Raw genomic sequence first — 19918 nt, 5'->3', positions numbered from 1 at the left:
GATGGTGGCTTAGCCTCTTGGATGGTGGCTGGTGGGGAAGGTGGGATGAGGTCCCCACACCTGTGAGGTCACTTTGGGGGTGGCACTGCCCTGGGGAAGGGATGGGTCTGCTTGTCCCCAGGGAGCTGGTGCTGGGGTGGGGGAGACACGATGATGGTACACATCCACTGGACCTCTTCCCACCACAAAGCTGGGTGCTCTGGCAGCTGCCTCCTTTGGATGCTGGCTCTCGTTAACCCAGCAGCTGCTAATTGCCCTGCCACCTCCCTCTAGCTGCAGCGCAGCCACCAGAGTGGGTGTTTTTTGGACGCTGGTCACCAAAATTTACACTGTGCTCCTGGGATGTGGCAATTGCCACTCAGAGGAGGGTTTTTTTCCCCATGTGTTCGGATGCAGCCAGCAAAACACCTGCAGCCTGGGCTAGGCAGAGCTTTCCTGAGTCTGTTTCTGTGGCATCACCGGGACCGGCCAAGGTGGGAGCAGACCTCACTGCCAACCCACATCCCAGCACAGTGCCAGGGTAGGCACCGGCTCTCCAGGGCTCCCGATTGCTCCAGAGTGAGAAACCAAAATCCGGTGGGGGAGGAAAAGCAGCACTTGGGGAGCAGGATCAGCACCTGAGAGGGGAAACTGAGGCACGCTGAGCAGGACCTCGGGGCCTTCCTTAGCTTCCTATTGCCACCAGAGCTGTTGTGGCAATATCCCACCCTCCTCCAGCCCTATTTTGGGGGGATGTAGGTGAAAGTTAACGGCAAAGGGCCGGGGGTTGATGCTACCTGCGTCCGCCAGCTGTATCGAGGAACGGGCCCCTAGAGAGGAAAACAGCCCTGACCTTGGCCAAGAGCTCTGCTCCCTCACCCCTCGCCGACTTGGCAGCCGGCACCATCACCGAGCCGCTTGCCCCTGGATCCCCCAAGCAGCAATGGGGCTCCCAGTCCTCTCCGGCTGCACCCACGTCCAAATCCACTGTGCTTCAGTTTCCCCGTCCTGCCAGAGCCACTAATGCCTCATCCAACCTCACCGGGAGCCCTTTACCCGCCCCGCCTGGCCTTATCTCCCCGCTGCCGGCATGGCACGGCACCGGCTCGGCACGTAGAGAGGCCTTATCACCAGGAAGCCAGCGGCTCCGGCCATGCCAGGCCAGTGCAGTTTGTCCAGCCACACGCCCCAGCCTGCACCTTTGGCCCCAGCAAGCCCAACCCTGACTCCCCGCAGGGCAAGCAGCGTCCCCGTACGAGCCCTGCCACCGGTGACACTGGTGAAGGGACGCGATGACATGGCGGGTTTATCCCCACTCTCATCCATTTACTCCAACCACTACATTTCCCCCCACCGCCGCCCTTATCCCAGCTCTGTCCTGGGAAAGTCACCATGTCCCCAACCCAGCGCCAGCAACCTCCCCCATGACCACGCAAACACCATGGCTTGGTCCAGCGATCCTCCATCCCCCCCCGCCTTGGCACAGGCCACCCCAGATACTCCCATGGGTGCCAGCACCCCCCCACACACCCACATCCACAGGGGGGAACCCTCCAGGCACCCATTGTTCCAGTACCCCCTCCGTGCCTCAGTTTCCCTTCCCAGGGGCACGCACCAAGGCGTGGGAGCCCAACCGCCATCCCTGTGCCCGGCTGGCACCGTCCCCGGCGTGCCCGGGCTGCCATCCAAGCGGGCGAAGGGTCAGCCCCACTCCAGGCCAAGTATGGGCAGAAAGAGCCGAGCTTGGGGGGGGCTACAGCCAGCCGTTGGGGGCTACGGCCAGCCGGTGGGGGACCTGGCGGGCAGCCCGGGGCTGGACTCTGCAAACACTCATCCCTTGGCAGCAGTGGGGTGAAGCCCCACCCCGTCTCACCCCAGCCCAGGTCCCGATTTGCTACTTGCCCACCCTATGTTGGGAGCAGCCGCCCCGGAGACCCTACAATAACAACCCCACCCAGTAAAAGGCCTGGGAGGGGACAGCACCCCCACCCCATCATCCCCCCCTTTCCCGGGGTGGCTGAACCCCACACCCACCCCCCCACACCCCACTTTACAGCCTCAATTAAACAAATGAGCGCCATAAAACAGCCCCCGCCCCCCCCGATCAGCGGTCACAGCAGCTCGGACTTTGTGCTGGAGCGGCTTGGGAGCGTCCACACCAGCCCAGCACCATGGGGCTGCAGCCTGAGCCCCCCCCAGCCTTCCCCCCGCCGGGTATTTTCAGCCCACTGCCTGTTTTTGCCTGGTTTTCTTCTTCCTCCATGCCCCGGGGCAGGGGGTTGTGTTATTTCCAGCAAGCTGGGGAAGCAGCAGCTGCAGCTAAATTGGGCCAAAAATGGTTTTCTTGGAAAAAAAAAAGGGGGATTTAAGCTGCTGCCCCCGCTCTTGACATCCTGGGGGGGGGGGGGGGGGGGGTGATGGTGTCTCTGCCCCCAGAGCCACCCCCGTATCTGGGTTCTGCTCCTCTGGTTCACCCATGTGTCCACCTGTCCTTGCATGAAGCCACCTGTCCATGTGTCCGTCCCCCTGTCTGTTCCCCCCCAGGATCCAGCCCCAGGTGGGTTGGGGGGGGGGACAGGGATGGGGGGTGCTGCTACCACCCATGGCGGTGGGATCCCACCACCAGCCCCAGGGGGAAGCAGAAGGAGGGATGGAGGTGAGAGTTGCAGGGTCCCAGCTGGGAGGCCAAGATGGTGGTCGACCCCATGGAGTGGGGACCCTCCCAGTGCAATGCCTCCCCCCCTCCCAGTGCCATGTCCGTGTGTCCCCCGCCCCAGTGCCATGCTCCCCCCCCCCAGCCATGCCCCAGCCTCAGCCCTGGTGGGATGCCAGGCGCCCCGCGGTGCTGGCTCCTGGCGTGGGGCCTGTCCTGGCTCCGGCCCTGCTTCCCAGCTGCTCCCAACTCAGCCAAAGGTCCTGGGACAATCCGCGGCATCTGGGGCACTGGGAAGGGGGTGGGTAGGATTGGGATGGGGGGGGCATTGGGGAGCAGCGAGCACCCCCAGCGGTGGGGACAGAGATGTCCCCAAAAGGGATGTGGGGCAGCTGGGATCAGAGCATCCCGCAACTTTTGGCACAACTCGGTCCTCCCCATCCCCACGAATGCAGCACCAAGCCGTGCCAGCCCTTGCTGCCCGCACCCCTGCCTGCACTCCTGCCCTCGTGGGTGCTTCTCCTGGGTGCAGTGGCTCTGTGGGTTTCTAGATTTGCTTGTTTGCGGCAGGGTGGGGGCTTGGCAGCAGCTCCCCCCTGAGATCCCCTCATCCTCCAGCAGCTTCGCTGGAGAACGTTCTCTCTTTTGGGGTGCAGGGGGTGTTGGGCTGGGGGTGCCCCCGGTAGGGGCAGGGAAGGCAAAGCCTGGAGTGAAACAGCCCCATCTCACTCAGGGGGCAGTGGGACACCCCCCCCCCCCACATGCTGGCAGGTCCCCCCTCCCCAGCCTGGCTCCCCAGGGGACACTGGGTGCAGGTTGGGGCTCTGGCCCCCCCAATGACACTTAGTGGGGCACAGCGGGGAGCCGGGCCTTGACCCGACCCCACTAGGGCTGGGGGGACAACCTGGATGGGGGGGACACACAACACAACGATGACGCTCAGGACCCCTCAGCCCTCCCCAAACACTCTAAATCCCCCAGGATTGAACCATGGGTTGCCCCAACCCCGGGGGGACCCCAAAACCAGCCCCCTCACAGGGCCTCCGTGCCCCCCTCCCGGCGTGGGGGGTAAAAATAACCACGGCAGCGAGGGCTGGCGCAGGGCGGTGAGCACGAGGAGGCCCACGCGCCACTCACGTGCACCGCGCCGGGGAGGAAGAGGCCCCACGGCACTGGGGAAACCGAGGCACGAAACCAGGCGGTGGCTGCGGGGGTGGGGGGAGCACCCCCCCCCCAGCTCTTTTTTCCTAGGGGATTTGGGGCAGGTCCCCCAACCCCACACTGAAACCTCCGCAGCTATTCCCAGTCCCAAATTCCCCTTTCCAGCTTGTTTTATTCCTGGGGGGGGGGGGGGGGGCAGATCCTTCCCTGGGGTGGGGTCCTGCTGCTGCCCCCCCCCTCACCCATCCAGGATTATTTCTTTGCCCCATGGGAGCACTTGGGGCTGCAGCTGGGAAATCACCACCTCTTGGAGTCCTGTGATGGCCCAGCCACCCTTGGGGACACCTCTGCTTTTTGGGGGGGGGGGGGGGGGGGGGCAGGAGTGCAACCGAAACCAAACAAGTGTTGGATTTGCTGACCTACTGCTTTTGTTTGGGTTTGGTTTTTTTTTTTTTTATTACCCAGGAATTGAAAAACAACCATAAACAGGAACCCTGCCCGACGGGGGGGGGGGGGGGGGGGGGGGGGGGGGGGGGCGGCGCTTCCCCATCACATGAGGTTCACATGAGTGGCCCCCGCCCCGGCTCTGCCTTGTCCCCTCCGGCTGCACAAAACACCTTTCCCCCCCCAAAAAAACCCTTTCCCCCCCTCCCAGTGCCACCCTGGGCACTGCTGGTGCATGCGATGAGTTTGGCAGGGCTCAGCCCAGCACCCTGAATCATCCCCAACTGGGGGGTTCAGGGGAACCCATGAGACATTCAGGGGTTGGCGGGGGGGTGGGGTTCAAACCCTGCTGCCCCTCCCCGCCCCAGGAAAGCACAAACCTTCCCCCACCAGGCTAGAGCAGGGGCCTGACCCTGCACCCAGTGTTGCTGGAGCCCAGCGCCACAGGGGTTAATCCAGGCTGGGAAAACCCCGGGGGGGGGGTATTGGGGTGCCCCCCCCCAACCTGCCTGGCCACCCCCCCCGAGCTGCTGCCACAGCCCAAGGGGGAACAGGGGGAACGGGAACACGGCTCCACTGCATCCCCTGACTCCAGGAGCTGGGGATTTGCACCCACCCACCCCATCCCTGTCCCCCCAGCAGGTGCCACGTGCCCACCCCGCACATGGCCGGGGTGTGGGGGGGTACCCGAGCGTGAACCGATGGGGTGCCGGGGCGGAAAACCGGGTGCCGCCGGGCACCTGTCCCACCCTGGTGATGCCAGGAGCTGGCCCTGCACGTGTGTGGGGTGAAGAGCTGGGGGGGGCACCCCTAAACAGCTGCTCCCTGCACCCATGGGTGCACCCAGCACCCCACCCCTAGGGCAGGAACCCCCCCCCCCCCGCTCACAACCCCACGGTAACAAACCTTATGTCCCCAGCGCAGGGGGTGGGAACAGCCCAGCAAGCGGGGGGGGGGGGCAGCTTGGGAACCCCATTATCCACCCCACCCCCACCCCCCCCCTCCAAAATCCCACGTGGGGTTTGAGGCCACAGGACAAGATGAGCTGGAAATACAGAAATCAACTTTAATCCACCCAAAATTATTAAAAAAACCCAAATGTTAAAAAGCTGCTGCAAAAGGGGGAGGGGTGAGGCCAGGTGGAGTTTGGGGGTGTGGGGGGCCCCCCCCATCACCCCTAAAACCACCTTCAGAAGGAATGATCCCACCCACTGCTGGCTTGGGGACAAGGCTGGGGGGGGGTTGTCCTTCCCCCCCACCCCGAGCCCCCCCACCACAGTGGAGACCCCCCCCAAGTGGGGGTGGGCAGCGGGGTGTCCCCATGTCCCATCTGTGGGTCGTGTGTGTCACACCCCCCCCCCCCAAAGCTGCCAGCACCCTGGGGTGCCCCAACCTTGGGTTGTGTCCCCCCCGCCCCGTCCCTGGAGCACAAGTGCCACCTGCAGGCTGGAGGGGGCTGGTGACGGGGGATCCCAGCATCCTGGGGGGGGAGCTGGTGACAGGGGACGCCGATGGCCCGGAGTGGGGGGAGGCTGGTGATGGGAGACCCCCATGTCCTGGGGGGGGGGGGGGCTGGTGACGGGGGATGCCAGTGTCCCGGGGGGGCTGGTGATAGGGGACCCTGATGTCCTGGGGGTGGGGGGCTGGTGATGGGGGATCCTGGCATCCCGGGGGGGGGGGGGGGGGGGGGCTGGTGACAGGGGACCCCGATGTCCCAGGGTGGGGGGCCTCAGTAGACCGCCTCATCCATGTTGTCATCGCTGTCGGCGCCGAAGTCCTCCCCGTTGTCGAAGTAGGACATGATGTAGTCAGTCTCCTGGGGGGGTGGACAGACACAACACAGGGTGGGGGTCAGGGTGCCACCCGAGCCCCCCCCACATCCCCACCCTGGCCCCACCAGGGCCACCCCACGGCCAGGACAGCTGCACCCATCACCCCAACTGGGGGCCCACTGGGATGCATCACGTGTTGTCCCCACCCCCCCCACCTCTTCATGCTCCTCTTCATCATACTCCTCTTCCTCTTCTTCCTTCCCTTCTTCTTCCTCCTCCTTCTCCTCTTCCTCCTCCGACGTCACCTCCTCCTCTTTCTTCTCCAGGCTCTGGGGGTTCAGGGGAGCCCCCACAGCATTAACCGGGGGGGGACCCTAAAATCCAGCCGGGCCACCCCAGTAAGGACACCCCCCCCCATCCCGGGATGGTGGCCGAGCCTTCGGCCTCGTTACCTCCAGCTTCTTAATGGTCTCCTCCTTGTCGAGCGCGACCCGCTGCTTGCACTTAGGGATGAGGATGGTGGTCCCTGCGTGGGGCAGAGGGGAGTGTTAACCCCCCCCCCCCCCGGGGGGGGGGGGGCAGAATCCGGCCCCACAGCAGGGACAAGAAGGGGGGGACGAGGCGGGGGGGACACACTCACTGCCTTTCCGCAGCCGCCGCACCCGGATCTTCAGCTCCCGCGGCAGCCGCCTCCAGTCTGTGGGGCAGAGTGAGGGGCTGGATCAGGCCCCACCACCACCCCCCCGAGCCCCCCTGCCCCACGCTGGGCCCCCCTGGTTCCCCCTGTCCCGTGCCCCCCCCCACCTGGGTTCCAGTCGATGGCGCTGTCGACGGGGCTGGAGATCTGGTACTTGTCCGAGTAGCGCTCAATATCTGAGGGGGCCCAATGTGGGGGGTGTCAGTGGGTTGGGGGGGGTCTGGGTGGGGGACACCCAAGGCTGAGAGGCAGCCCAGTTGGAAACAGCCGCGATGGGGCCTGCGACAGCGGGGCTGGGGGGGTCACAACAGTGGGGCTGGGGATTGGGGGGGCCACAATGCAGCGGGGCTGGCGGGCCATGGGGCTGGGGGGTGTCACAACACAGTGGGGCTGGGGGTCATGGGGCAGCAGGGTTGGGGGGGTCATAACAGTGGGGCTGGGGGCCGTGGAGATCACAGTGCAGCGGGGCTGGGGGGCCGTGGGGCTGGGGGAGGTCACAACAGTGGGGCTGGAGGCCGTGGGGGTCACAATGCAGTGGGGCTGGGGAGCTGTGGGGCTGGGGGGGGGCAGTGGGGCTGAGATGCCCCACAGCAGCAGGCTGGGTGCCATGGGGCAGGCACCCTCCCCCCCATTCTCTTCCCAACCCTCTCCCCCCCCCGCTCAAAGAGGGGGTGCAGGAGGATGGAGAGGGGGGGACACGCACACCCCAGCCCCCCCCCCTTTACCCCCCTCTACCTCTCCGGGGTGCCCCAGGTTTGATGAAGTAGGGGAGGTTCTTCATGGCCCCCCGCAGCTCCTGCTTCAGCGCCAGCATGTACTCCCCCTCCTCCCCACCCGGGAGCGGGGCCGCCCGGTGCTCCAGGGGCTGGGGGGGGGCACATGTGCAGTGAGTGTGTCAGTGCTCAGCCACACTCAGCTCCCCTTGGGGGGGGGGACACCCCCCCACGACACCAGGGATGGGGGGGGACAACCCGCCCCCCCCCCTTTAAAGACTTACCGGGAAGAGGGGGGAGGGCTGGAGGGTGGGGGGGGGCAGCGCGTCCCCCTTCCCGATGCCCACCGCCTCCACGTTGAAGGTCATCTGCCCGCGACCCCGGCCCCGGCCTCGGCCCGCCATGGCTGGGGGGGGGGGCCGGGGGGAGGGCGCTGGGGGGGGGAACATGGGACAGAGGGAGTGTGGGGATAAATGGGGGGCATGGGGCAGCCCCCCGCCTTGTTTTGGAGTGGGGCAGACCCCTGTGCTGGGGAGGGTTTAGGGGACCCCCCCAGGGGTGAGTGGGGCAGCGGGGATGTGGGGCAATGCCCCGGGCGGGGCCCAGGGAGCTGGGGGGGGGGCAGTCCCCCCTGGGACACGGGGGACACACGGAGCAGCCCCCCCGAGACACGCGTGGACACAAGGCAGCCCCCCCACCCCCGGGACACGGGGGGGACACGGGGCAGCCCACCCAGCCTCCGGTGTCGTGTGTCCCCCCCCCCGCTCCCAGTCCCTCCCGGTGCCCCCCCCCCCCCAGCCCGGGCCCGGTACTCACACCGCGCATGCGCAGCCGCTTCACGTGCGTCCGGGGCGGCTGCGGCTCCGCACCGTTTCGAAAGGGGGCGGGGCATTCGCGCCAGCTCCGCGTTGATTTGCTCGCGGCGGAGCCAGTCAGAGGGGAGGGGGGCCAGGGGCGGGGCGGGGCGGAGGGAAGGAATAAATGAATGAAGGAATGAGTGAATGAATGAATGGGGCGGGAAAATGGGGCGGGGGGTCGGTACTGGGGGGGAATGGGGAGATGGAAGAGCGGGGAAATGGGGGGTGCAGAGGCTCCCCGCCCCCCCCTCTCTGCCGTGGGGCATCTCAGCCCCCCAGAACTGTGGCCCCGCTGGCCCATGGTCCCCGACATGGCTCTGCTGTGACCCCCTGCCCCATGGCCCCTAGCCCCACTGTGTCATAGCCCCCAGTGCTGCTGCCCCATGGCCTCCAGCCCTGCTGTGTTGTGACCCCCAGCCCTGCTGCGTTCTGAACCGCCCCAGGCCCGCTGCACTGTGACCCCTCAGCCCTGCTGCCCCATGGCCCCACTGTATTCTGTCCCTCAGCCCCGCTGCCTTGTGACCCCCCAGGCCCGCTGCACTGTGACCCCCAGCCCCAATGTGTTGTGACCCCCCCAGCCCCCCTGCCCCATGACCCCTAGGCCCCCCTGCCCCATGACCCCCAGCCCCAATGTGTTCTGTCCCCCAGCCCCACTGCACTGTTACCCCCATCCCCAATGTGTTGTGACCCCCCGGTCCTGCTGCGTTCTGACCCACCCAGCCCCACTGCCTTGTGACCCCCCAGCCCTGCTGCACTGTGACCCCCCCAGGCCCGCTGCACTGTAACTTCCAGCCCTAATGTGTTGTGACCCCCAGCCCTGCTGCCCCATGGCCCCCAGCCCCACTGCCTTGTGACCGCCCAGACCTGCCACACTGTGACCACCAGCCCCGCTGTGCCAGGCCTTATGGCCGCTCTCTCCCTCGCACCCCTGCGCAGGCAGCTCGCCGCAGTGGGTTCGTTGCCGGCTGCGCCGCCGGGTGATTCATCCCTCTCCAGCCCTCCCCGCGCCAGCAGCTGCCAAAAATAGCGATGCAGGGGGGGGAAAAACCCTCCAAATAACCTCCCCTGCCTTCTCCCCCCCTCCCCACTACGCCGGCGGCAGGCCGGGATGGCGGCCACCAAACAATGTCCCCGACACCTCCATCCCCGGGGCATCTGGGACCAGGACCCGTCGCCAGGGGATACCACCCTCCGGTTACCATGGTAACAGAAGAAGGGATGGAGGGATGGGGGAGAGAGGGGCTGGGGTGGGGGGGTCCCCTTTCTGGGGTGTCCCCCCTACCCAGGGGGGGATGGTGCAGCCCCAATCATCAGGCCCAGGCTCGGTGGCAGTTGGCATCTTGCTGGGGGGGGGGCAGCCACCAGCCAGGCTGGTGAACTGGGGGGGAATGGGAGGGTTGGTGGTTTCTCCCCCATTTTCTTGACTGGTCAGAGAGCGGAGGAGCAGGATGAGCTGCGGTCACCATGGGAACTGTGCCGGCAGGGATGCAGGAGGGGACGGGGGTACCGGCAGGGATGCAGGGGGGATGCAGGATGAGATGGGGGGTACAGGCAGGGATGGGGGTACAGGCAGGGGATGCAAAAAGGTTACAGGAGGGGGATACAGGCAGGGGGTACAGGCAGGGGGATGAGGAGTACAAGAAGGGGGTGCAGGATGAGGATTTGGGGGAATACGGGAGGGGATAGAGGCCGGGGGGCAGATGGGGTACAGGGGGAATCCAGGCAGGGGATGCAGGAAGGGGGATGGGGATGCAGGAGGGGGCAACAGGCAGCGGGACAGGGATGTGGCAGGGCGACACAGGCAGGGGATGGCGCAGGCAGGTGGGCACAGCCCAGAGGCAGCAGCAGAGGGGCCCAGGGGACCCGGTACCACGGGCTGTGCTGCCATGGCTGGTAGCATCCATGAGAAGCATCCCCTCACGGGACCCAGCTGGGGAAACTGAGGCAGGGAGCTGGGACTGCCCCATCGTGAGGGTTGGGGGGGGGCTTCAACATGCGCCGTGTCCCCTTGCAGTGAGTGGGCAACAATCCCGGACCAGCACACCCATCTGCCATCCCTGCTGCCATAAGTGCCGCAATGCCCAGCCCTGTCCGCCGCCCTCCTGGTGCCAGCGGGCCACCCGGTTTAACCATGTTACCGGCGGACGGTTCGGCGTTGCTGCGAGCTGTGGCACAGGGCAAATTTCGTCTCACCCGGCTCTTGTTGGAAGGGGGAGCCTACATCAACGAAGGCAATGCCGCCGGGCAAACGCCGTTGATGGCCGCGTGCCGGGCTGGCTACACCGACCCACTGGAGCAGCCCCGTATGGTGAGGTACCTCCTGGAAAACGGCGCCGATCCCAACATCCCCGATAAGACGGGCAAGACGGCATTGATGCACGCCTGCGCTGAACGCGCCGGCCCGGCGGTAGCCGCTGTTTTGTTGGCTCACGGCGCTGATCCCAGCGCCCGCGATTACGCCGGAGCCTCCGCTTTGGTTTACGCCATTAACCGGGGGGACCGGGAGACGCTGCAGGTGCTGTTGGATGCCTGCAAAGCTCGAGGGAAGGAGGTAATCATCATCACCACTGACACCTCGCCCTCGGGTACCAAAACCACCCGGCAATACCTAAACTCGCCCCCTTCGCCTGGGCTGGAGGAGAAACACTCGCCGGCGCTTTGCATGTCGCCCTCTGACATCGAGGTGCGGACGGCGGCTTCACCGGCCGGCAGTGAGAAAGAAGAGGAGAGGGACATCTTCTGCTTCCCCCCGCCGCCACCACCGGCGCCGGTCACCGCCGTACCGGAGCCATCCCGTGGCCGGGGGCGGCCGCTGAAGCGCCTCAATTCAGAGCCCTGGGGGTTGGTGGCCCCGGGGACGGAGGGAACATGGGGACCCCCCGAGCATTTGGTGGCGGGGATGGAGGGGCTAAGCCTGGGCGGGCGCCCGCGGCGGCACAGCGTGGAGGGCCGGGAGGCGGCGGGGCTACTGGGGGCCGCCTGGGCCGAGCGGGTGCCCCCCGCTTGCCTGCAGCCGCTGGCACGCCGGAACACGGCCCCTGAAACGGTGCGGGTCAAACCGCCTCGCTGGGAACCCCCTGAAATGGAGGGGTGTCCCTGGGCCGGCTCGCCGCCTCCATCGCCGGGCCGAGGCCGGCACTGTGCCGCATTGGCCATGCCGCTGCCAGCTGCCGAGTCCCCACCGGGTGCCCGCCGACGCCCACCCGGTTTGCTGGAGCGTCGTGGCTCTGGCACCCTCTTGCTGGAGCCCTTGGCTCCGGGGAGGGCTGGCTTCTTGCCCCCCCTGCACCCTGGCCCGCACCCCCCCTGCCCCCGTGGCCCCCTGGCCCCCGGCTCACCCAAGGGACGCCGCAAGCTGCTGCGCCGGCACTCGATGCAGACGGAGGAGATGCGGCAGCTGGCCAACTTCCAGAGCAGCATGGCCCCAGAGCCAGGCAGTTAGGGATCCCCCCATATCCCCCCCCAACCTGGAGCAGCACCCGGACACCTGGGTCCTGCTCCCAGCATCCTCACGGACCCCCATGTGAAGGGAGGACCCCGGGCAGTCGCTCTGTCCCTGCCCGGCTGCTCTTTTGCCAGTGTGGGGCCTCCTCGTGCAGGTGGTGGCAACATTCACTCTGAACCCTACTGATGACTGCAGGCACATGACAATTCTTCCTTTGCTGCTGTTGACAGAAACTTTGCACGACCACAAATTCCTTCAGGAGCTGGCGTTCCCCCTGCCCCCATCTCCCCTGCATCTTCCTCCTGCTCCCTCCTCATCCTCCCAGCAGCGCTTTTCCCTATGGACCTCAGCAGCAACCACCAACTGCCCAATCTGCCCCACGTTTGGGGGTCCTCACATCCCTGCCGGTGCCAGGCACTGCTTGGGGCTGTGTGCTGTGAGCAATAACAGCCGCTGGACCCTCCGTGTCTCTGGATGGTCCCTCCCCAGGGAGCTCCCCCCCAGTTTTGGGGTGCAGGGTCCCAGCGACGGGGGTGCCAGGGTGGGAGCGGGCAGGAGGTGGGGCACACACTGTCAGCATCCCGGTGAATAAAGGCCCCAGCACAGCTCAGCCCGTCTCCAAGTGTTGGGGGGCTGAGGGGGGCCGCTGGCCCTGGGCATGGGCAGGGCAGGGTCCAGCACATCCGGGCACACCTGGGTGGATGAGGACTGGCACAGCTGGACACCAGCATATCTGGGTGCCAGCACATCTGGGCACCAGGATGCACGGGGACTGGTGCAGCTGGGTGCCAGCACATCTGGGCAAGGGGGTGCATGGGGACTGGCACATTTAGGTGCCACCATACCTGGGTGCTAGCACATCTGGACACCAGCACATCTGGGCCAGGGGACCCCGATGGCTCTTGCTGGCAGAGCAGGGGGGTCCCGAGCTGTGGTGTGGCCACGGGAGGGGGCAGCCCAGCCCCCACAGGGTACCATGCTGTCCCCCCATGGGGACATGGTGGGAGGGTCCCAGCAGGTGAGCACAGGCTCAGCTCTGGTGCCAGTGGGGGGGCCCCATCCCTGGTGGGAGAGGTGAGGGTGCTGGCAGGGCCCCCCCATGGGGTGGGGGTGCACTGCAGGCCCTGCAGCGTTGTGCCAGGGGGGTGTGCGGAGCCCGTGGCCTCCCGGCAAGGCCGAGGCTGGCCCTGTGCCGCAGCAGGAGGTTGGGCTGTGCTGGCAGCACTAGCTGCGGCAAGCATGGCTGGGCAGCACTGCAGAGCGGTACCGCACCGGAGGGGCTGCCGGGGCTTGGGGACACTGCCGGGGCTTGGGGACAACGCCACGGGGCACTGTCGGGGCTTGGGGACACTGCCGGGGCTTGGGGACAACGCCACGGGGCACTGCTGGGGCTAGGGACACTGCCGGGGCTTGGGGACAACGCCACGGGGCACTGCTGGGGCTAGGGACACTGCCGGGGCTTGGGGACAACGCCACGGGGCACTGCTGGGGCTTGGGGACACTGCTGGGGGGGCACTGCAAGGTCTGGTGGTGGGGAATGCTGAGGGCTGAGTTGGGGGGCACTGCCAGGGCTGGGGGGGACACTGCAGGGGCTTGGGACACCGGCTGGGGTGCTGCTGGGGGGGGGGCACTGCTGAGGATGGGGGGGAGGATGCTGTCACAGGGCATGGCTGGGGACGGGGGGAGCAGCCATGGGACAGCCAGGCCCTCCCTCCATCCCTGTTTGTGTGTTGTCTCCCCTGCTCTTCCTCACCCGCTGAGAACTCGGCCCAGATAAAAACACCCCGCGGGGGGAGGAGGGGGCAGCTGGGGGGCCCGGGCACAAGGACGTGGCTCCAGCATGGATGCAAGGACAGGGAGCAGGGCCAGCCATGGGACAGCCCCCCCATCCCCTTCTCTTCAGCCTCGGTGACAAGAGGGATTTTCTAACCCCCACAGGGTTATTCTCTGGGAGAGGAGGAGGAAGGCCACCCCAGGCTGGCCAGGGGACACCAACAGGGGGTGATGCTGGGGGACACCAGTGACCAGCCTCATCCTGCCGGGTGCTGAGGGGTCCTGGGGGTGAGCTGCAACCCCGGCTGCTCCCACCAGGAGGGTCCTTGGGGAGGGGGGGGGACGAGGCTGCTGTCCCCAGCCTGGGACCAGACTCCTTTATGCACCGCACCCCTGCCTTGGAAACAGGAGGGGACCCGGGCAGGCGCCATTACTCTGGGTCCCCCCCAGGCTGAGACCTGACCAAACTCGGGGCAGAGGAGCAGGACCCCACCAGGAGAATCGGGGCAAACCCAAAACATGCTCAGCGTCACCACGTCCTGCTGGGGGGACAAGCCTGAGCGGGTCCCCGGGCTCCCAGCCCCACAGCAGCCACCGCCAGCATGAACGTCACTGGGACAGCGGGGAACTGGAGCTGTGCCGGCGAGGAGCCTGTCCTGCTGCCCACCTTCTCCACTGCGGCCAAGGTGCGGGTGGCCGTCACGTGCCTCCTCTTTCTCTCCTCGGCTTGCTGCAACGGTGCCGTGCTCTGGTCAGCTGCCCGGGCGCCACGGCGGCGTCCACCCCGCGTCCGCATCCTGATGACCAACCTGGCGGTGGCCGATCTGCTGGTGACGGTGGTGGTGATGCCGTTAGACGCCACCTGGAACGTCACCGTGCAGTGGTACGGGGGGGATGTGGCGTGCCGGGTGCTCATGTTCCTCAAGTTGGCTGCCATGTACGCCTCGGCCTTTGTCACCGTTGTCATCGCCTTGGACCGTCACGCCGCCATCGTCAACCCGTTGGCGGTGGGCTGCGCCGAGAGGAGGAACAAGGCGATGCTGCGTGCGGCGTGGGTGCTCAGCGCTGTGCTGGCTCTGCCCCAGGTGGGCGAACCCCAGCCCTGAGGTACAGGGAGGGGACACCTCGGAGGGGATGCCACCCACCACCTCGGGTGAGGTGGGATGATGACAATGACAATGGTGGGAGGGAGGAAGGATGCTAACGGCCCCGTGGCCCCTTGCAGGTGTTTATCTTCCACACGGTGAGCCCATCGCAGCCCCGCCGTTTTGTGCAGTGTGCAACAGTGGGCAGCTTCAGGGCACACTGGCAGGAAACACTCTACAACATGTTCACCTTCGCCTGCCTCTTCCTCCTGCCCCTGCTCGTCATGGTGCTCTGCTATGGCCGCATCCTCGTCGCCATCTCGGGCAGGATGAAGGACACCCGCGGTGAGAGCACGGGCTGGGGCCCTGCTATTCCTCCACCCTTTCTCCATCGCCACTTGGTTCTTCTCCTCCTTTTTCACCTCCCGATGCTCCTGCTCGGGTCCAGCCCCCAACTCGGGTCCCCTCTCCCCCGCTCGTTAACCCATTACTCTTAATTAACCCCTGGGCAACATGTTCCTCCTCTCTCCTTCCTACCCCTCACTCCGCTTCCACCCCGCAGTGTCCTCCCAGGAGATCCAGCTCCGTCGATCCTACGACAACATCCCCCGGGCCAGGATGCGCACGCTCAAGATGTCCATCATCATCGTCCTGACCTTCATTGTCTGCTGGACGCCCTACTACCTCCTGGGCCTCTGGTACTGGTTCTCCCCCGAGATGCTGACCCGGGAGAAGGTGCCACCATCTCTCAGCCACATCCTCTTCCTCTTCGGCCTCTTCAATACGTGCCTGGATCCGCTCATCTACGGGCTCTTCACGGTGCATTTCCGCAGGGAGATGTGGCGCACTTGCCGCTGCAGCCGCCACCGGCACAAGCAGGAGGTCGCCTCTGCCCTCAGCGGTTCCTTCCGCGTCTCCACCACGGCCGTGCCGGCCAGGAGAGCCGGCAACAGCCTGGGGGGATCCGGAAAGCACGAGCTGGAGGTGATGGCGGATGCAGCTCTGCCAGGACGGAGGTGCGAGCTGTGCTGGAGGAGGACAGTGGAGAGCTTCATGTGATGGGGAGGCCAGGCTGGACCCGTGGCAGAGCAAGGGGAACCCCCCAAAAGTGGGCTGGGGGGAGACACAAGAGGTCTGTGCCATCACAAAGGCACTCAACAATAAACTTAGATTATTTTCTCAGCAGGACCCTGTCTTTGGGCCAAGGGATGGTTTAACCAGAGCCGGCACTGTGGCATCACCGGCATGTTTCTGTGCCGGGCAGGGTCTAATGGCACCACCACCGTGTGAGGAGCAATAAGCCAGAAGCAAGGCACCCCGTGTCAGGCAGAAAGCAAAAACTGGGGCAGAAATTCCTTTAAAAGATGCCGCTGGGGCTCCTTGGGGGAAAAAAAAAAAAAAAAAAGAATTTAAAATGTGCCCCTTCCTGTGCACTGGGGGCACGGGGAGAATTCAACACTCCCAGAGCCTGCTGATCTGATGGAGAACAGCACACGGTGCAATAAAGCTATCGCTTGTAAATGCTACTTTAAGGAAAAATGGCTTTTTCAACTAGTAAGGTATTCTATTGCCAGCCCCAAGATCAACAGCTAGTGACATCGACTGATTTTAGGCAAATCTAAAAGTAGCAGAGGCATGAAAGGAACTGGGGCTCAGTTACAGCTTCTCAGAACATTTAATTAAGGACAAATAACGAGAGGACAATTTTACACAAAATCGGAGTTATTTAAAAGGCTGAGTTCACTCGCAAACGTAAAGTCAAGAGAATAAACCCCTCAGGAGATGTAAGGAACGTTTGCCTGGGGTATAGAAAGCAACTTCTGTCTAAAAGAAGAGTGACCAAAATGCCAGGTCACTCACAGGCGTAACAAAATGCTTAAAAATGTCGCTATTTGGTACGTAACTGGGCTCAGGGGCTGCATTCACCACAAACACAAGTGAAGATAACCCCCAGAAACCTCAGGTGTTTGCTTCTTCACTCAAGTTTTCTTGTATGAAAACAATAAAATCTTGTAAGAAGCAAACCTGCTGAAGCAATGAACTGTTTTACTCCTCCAGCTGTTTCTCAAATGCCCCGTCCCCAACATACAAATTCCCCCCGGTTCCCCCCACCCAGTTTCCCCGGTTTGGACTTGGAACGCACAGGTAGAAATGAGGATCCATCATCGGCGTCTCCTGTCTGGACTCCTGCTCCGTCGGCGCCCACCCCTGGAAGAGAGGGGGCAGAGTGCGTCAGGGGTGGTTTATTGGCATTTCCAGCCCACACCATGATTTCACTCTCTCTAATCTAGTGGTTTTCTACAATGGAGTGGTGTCATCAGTGGACAACTGATGTCATCTACCCAGACTTCTGTAGGGCCCTGTATATGGTCTACGTCTACGTTGGAGAGCTCTGCGTGTGGTGGATGGACTGGTGGGTGGACAAGGAGTTGCCTGGATGGCCACGTCTGAAGAGTTAACAGTCAATGGCTCAACGTCCCAGCAGAAACCAGTAATGAGCGGTGTCCCTCAGGGTTCCATACTGGGACTATAATACCTTCATCGGTGGCATGGACAGAGGGATCAAATGCACCCTCAGGGAGGGTGGGCAGCTGATACGTGGCTGAGGGAGGATGGGATGGCATCCAGAAGAACCTGGACAGGCTGGAGGAGTGGGCTGGTGTGAAGCTCCTGAGGGTCATGCGCCTGGGTGGGGGGGAGCAGTTCCCAGTACCAGCACAGACTGGGGGATGGATGGGTTGGGGGCAGCCCTGTGGAGAAAGACTTGGGGGTACAGGTGGGTGACAAATGGGACCTGAGCCAGCAATGTGCGCTGGCAGCCCAGCAAGCCAACCGTTTCCTGGGCTGCATCACCAGCAGCATGGCCAGCAGGTTGAGGGAGGGGATTCTGCCCCTCTGCTCCGCTCTGGTGAGACCCTCCCTGGAGCTCTGTGCCCAGCTCGGGGGTCCTCAGCACAGGAAAGACATGGAGCTGTCAGAGCAGATCTGGAGGGGGGACACAAAAATGATGCGAGGGCTGGAACACCTCTGCTATGGAGAGAGGCTGAGAGAGTTGGGAGAAGAGAAGGCGCCAGGGAGACCTCACTGTGGCCTTTCAATATAGAAAGGGGCTTATAAGAAAGATGGAGAGACTTTTTACAAGGGCCTGTAGTGACAGGACAAGGGGCAACAGTTTTAAACTGGAAGAGGGTACGTTTAAATTGGACATAAGGAAGAAATTTTTTAAGGCAAGGGTGGTGAGGCACCAGCACAGCATGCCCAGAGAGGTGGTCAATGCCCCATCACTGGAGACGTTCGAGGTCTGGTTGGACTGGACTCTGAGCAACGTGATCAAGTGGGAGATGACCCTGCCATGGTCTAGATGGTCTTTCAAAGGTCCCTCCCAACCCAAACTCTTCTGTGATTCACCCCAGCACGGGTTCCAGAGTTTTCTTGACCAGGCAAATAAGCCAGTCCCCAGCATGCCGAAGTCTCGCTCGCTCACTGGCACACCTGCAGCTTGGCCCTTACCTTCTCTTTCCTTTCGGGGGCCCTCTCACGAAGCACCAATCCACGCTGATGGGCTGCCCCATCAGCTCCTGGCCATTCAGCCCCTCCATAGCCGCCTGTGCCTCTTTATAGGTTTCATACTCAACCAGAGTATATCCCTAAGGAGTGGGAGGGAGGGAGCGTGAGCCACAGCAGAGGGGGAGCCCGGTGAGGTGCCGGACATGGGAATAATCCCTCCCTGAGCCCCCCAGAGCCAGGGAAGGGGAAGCATGAGCGCGCGTTGCAGCCAGCTGCTGCCACGCGGAGAAGCTCAAATGTCCCGTAAGCCAAGATGAAGGTGGTGAAGCAGCCAAGAGGCTTGAGGGGCAAGCGCAGCCCATACTGACCACCCCCGCGTACCTTCAGGTAGCCTGTCCGTCTGTCGAGGTTCAGGTGGATGTTTTTTATCTCGCCGTACTCCGCGAATTTGTCATGGATGTCTTCTTCTGTCGCCTCCTCATGAACCCCCGTGACGAAGAGAATCCAACCCTCCACCGCTGTGGTGTCAAAGGGGTAAGAGTTACGCCAAGTACAGGGCATGCTCCCACATCACCTGGGGGGGTCTCAGGGAACGGGTCCCCCCCAAAAGCTACGGTGAAGCACAGCACGAGTCGTACGCAGGTGGGGAGATGGAGCCTCAGAGACCGAGGCTGTTGGCTTAGCCTGAGATAAATCCTGGCAGGGCGGGGAAGGGGTCTATCCCAGCCAGGTCTGAACCCCGATACGGAGCTGAAGACCCCCACCATCCCCCTTCCTTCTGGTAAAGCGCCCGTGGTGAGCGTGGGGAAGGTGCCTCCTGGGATACTCACACCTCTGTGGGCCCGGCTCATCGCCATCCTGCTCCACACTGTCGTAGTCCTCGCGCACGCGGGCCCGCGAGCCCTCCTCTGGGCGCAGCGAAGCGGGGAGAAAGAGAAATGGGTGACCGGTACCATCACTCAGGAGGACAACAGGGCCCAGACAACCACAAACGCGTTTAAAACTCCCCAAAAGCACAAAGATGGGGGGGGGTGGTGTTTACACCAGACCGCTCTCCGCGCGACTCCAGGGCAAGGGTTTAACCCAAAACGGGAGACCGAGGCCCGGAGCGGTGGGGGACACCCCGGAGCCCGATGCAGGAGGACAGACCGCAACGGGTGCGCCTCACCTGAGCCGAAGCCTCGGCCCTTCCGCTTCTTGGCTTTCTCCTTCAGCTTGTGGATGCTCTCTGCGGGCGAGAGGGGAGCGGGTCGGAACCGGGGAGGGGACCCAGACCACGGCCCCGGGCGCGGCTCGTCCCCCCCGGGCTAGGCTCGGTACTGCGGCTTGTGGGGAGAGGGGGGGAGAAGTGGACCGGGACTTGGGGGGGGGGGGGGGGGACACGACACAGGAGCAGGGGTGACAGGGACGCGGCTGGGAGCTCGGCCCCGGGCGGGAGGAGGCGGGACACCCGGGCCGGCCCGAGGCGAGGAGGGGGCGGGCCGGAACCGGGCCAAGCTGGACGGTGAGGCCGAGCAGTTAGGGGACAGCCCCAACACCGCCCTCACCGTCGCCATCCTCGTCCATGGCGAAGTCTTCGCCTCCCGCCTCATGTAGATCCAGTACGTCCGCCATCTTGCCGCTCTCGCTGCCGCCGCGGTGCAGGGCGGGAAGCGCGCCGGAAGCAGTACCATACCGCGCGCCGCCATCTTGGAGAGGGCGGGTAGCGGAAGGGCCCGCGTCCCCATCTTAGGGAGGTCAGCACATGTCGTCCCGCCCCGCCCCGCCATGCTGGGAAGGGCAGGGGCGCCTCTTCCCCACCCCAGACTGGGGCCATACTGGGCACCACTGTC

General features: G+C 64.5%; 5 protein-coding genes across 9 annotated transcripts; 2 read left to right on the top strand and 3 right to left on the bottom strand.

Annotated features, from left to right (window-relative positions):
• Nucleotides 1-5283: 5283 nt before the first annotated feature.
• Nucleotides 5284-8330, bottom strand: POLR3GL (RNA polymerase III subunit GL). 5 transcript variants are annotated; one of them, XR_003925176.1, is made up of 10 exons: nucleotides 8236-8330; nucleotides 7704-7852; nucleotides 7442-7571; nucleotides 6814-6882; nucleotides 6650-6706; nucleotides 6462-6535; nucleotides 6225-6338; nucleotides 5935-6053; nucleotides 5825-5849; nucleotides 5284-5708 (listed from the first exon to the last, which is right to left on the bottom strand). XR_003925176.1 is itself a non-coding variant. In XM_030026755.1 (9 exons), exons 1-8 carry the CDS (start codon nucleotides 8309-8311, stop codon nucleotides 5967-5969), a joined length of 756 nt encoding a protein of 251 aa, XP_029882615.1. In that variant the 5' UTR covers nucleotides 8312-8330; the 3' UTR covers nucleotides 5284-5849; nucleotides 5935-5966. The 5 variants fall into 5 exon arrangements, 4 of the variants coding, with proteins under 4 accessions (XP_029882615.1, XP_029882614.1, XP_029882617.1 ...); XM_030026755.1 differs by having other exon boundaries at nucleotides 5284-5849; XM_030026754.1 differs by having other exon boundaries at nucleotides 5284-6053.
• Nucleotides 8331-9166: 836 nt separating this feature from the next.
• Nucleotides 9167-12331, top strand: ANKRD34A (ankyrin repeat domain 34A). Its single transcript, XM_030026272.2, has 2 exons — nucleotides 9167-9479; nucleotides 10291-12331. The coding sequence occupies exon 2, from the start codon at nucleotides 10354-10356 to the stop codon at nucleotides 11716-11718; it is 1365 nt and encodes a 454-aa protein (XP_029882132.1). The 5' UTR covers nucleotides 9167-9479; nucleotides 10291-10353; the 3' UTR covers nucleotides 11719-12331.
• On the bottom strand, nucleotides 11901-14053 carry LOC115346341 (vegetative cell wall protein gp1-like). The gene is made up of 2 exons (XM_030026273.2): nucleotides 13652-14053; nucleotides 11901-13020 (listed from the first exon to the last, which is right to left on the bottom strand). Exons 1-2 carry the CDS (start codon nucleotides 13753-13755, stop codon nucleotides 11901-11903), a joined length of 1224 nt encoding a protein of 407 aa, XP_029882133.1. The 5' UTR covers nucleotides 13756-14053.
• Nucleotides 14054-14066: 13 nt separating this feature from the next.
• Nucleotides 14067-16620, top strand: LOC115346343 (gonadotropin-releasing hormone II receptor-like). The gene is made up of 3 exons (XM_030026274.2): nucleotides 14067-14579; nucleotides 14720-14924; nucleotides 15142-16620. Exons 1-3 carry the CDS (start codon nucleotides 14097-14099, stop codon nucleotides 15636-15638), a joined length of 1185 nt encoding a protein of 394 aa, XP_029882134.1. The 5' UTR covers nucleotides 14067-14096; the 3' UTR covers nucleotides 15639-16620.
• On the bottom strand, nucleotides 16236-19764 carry RBM8A (RNA binding motif protein 8A). The gene is made up of 6 exons (XM_030026275.2): nucleotides 19634-19764; nucleotides 19255-19314; nucleotides 18917-18994; nucleotides 18468-18604; nucleotides 18090-18226; nucleotides 16236-16787 (listed from the first exon to the last, which is right to left on the bottom strand). Exons 1-6 carry the CDS (start codon nucleotides 19698-19700, stop codon nucleotides 16742-16744), a joined length of 525 nt encoding a protein of 174 aa, XP_029882135.1. The 5' UTR covers nucleotides 19701-19764; the 3' UTR covers nucleotides 16236-16741.
• Between the last annotated feature and the right edge of the window lie 154 nt (nucleotides 19765-19918).

This window comes from Aquila chrysaetos, chromosome 9, assembly GCF_900496995.4.
Source record: "Aquila chrysaetos chrysaetos chromosome 9, bAquChr1.4, whole genome shotgun sequence".
Lineage (NCBI taxonomy): Eukaryota > Metazoa > Chordata > Aves > Accipitriformes > Accipitridae > Aquila > Aquila chrysaetos.
The sequence above is the reverse complement of the archived record's forward strand: the minus strand, read 5'-3'. Positions and strand labels throughout refer to the sequence as shown.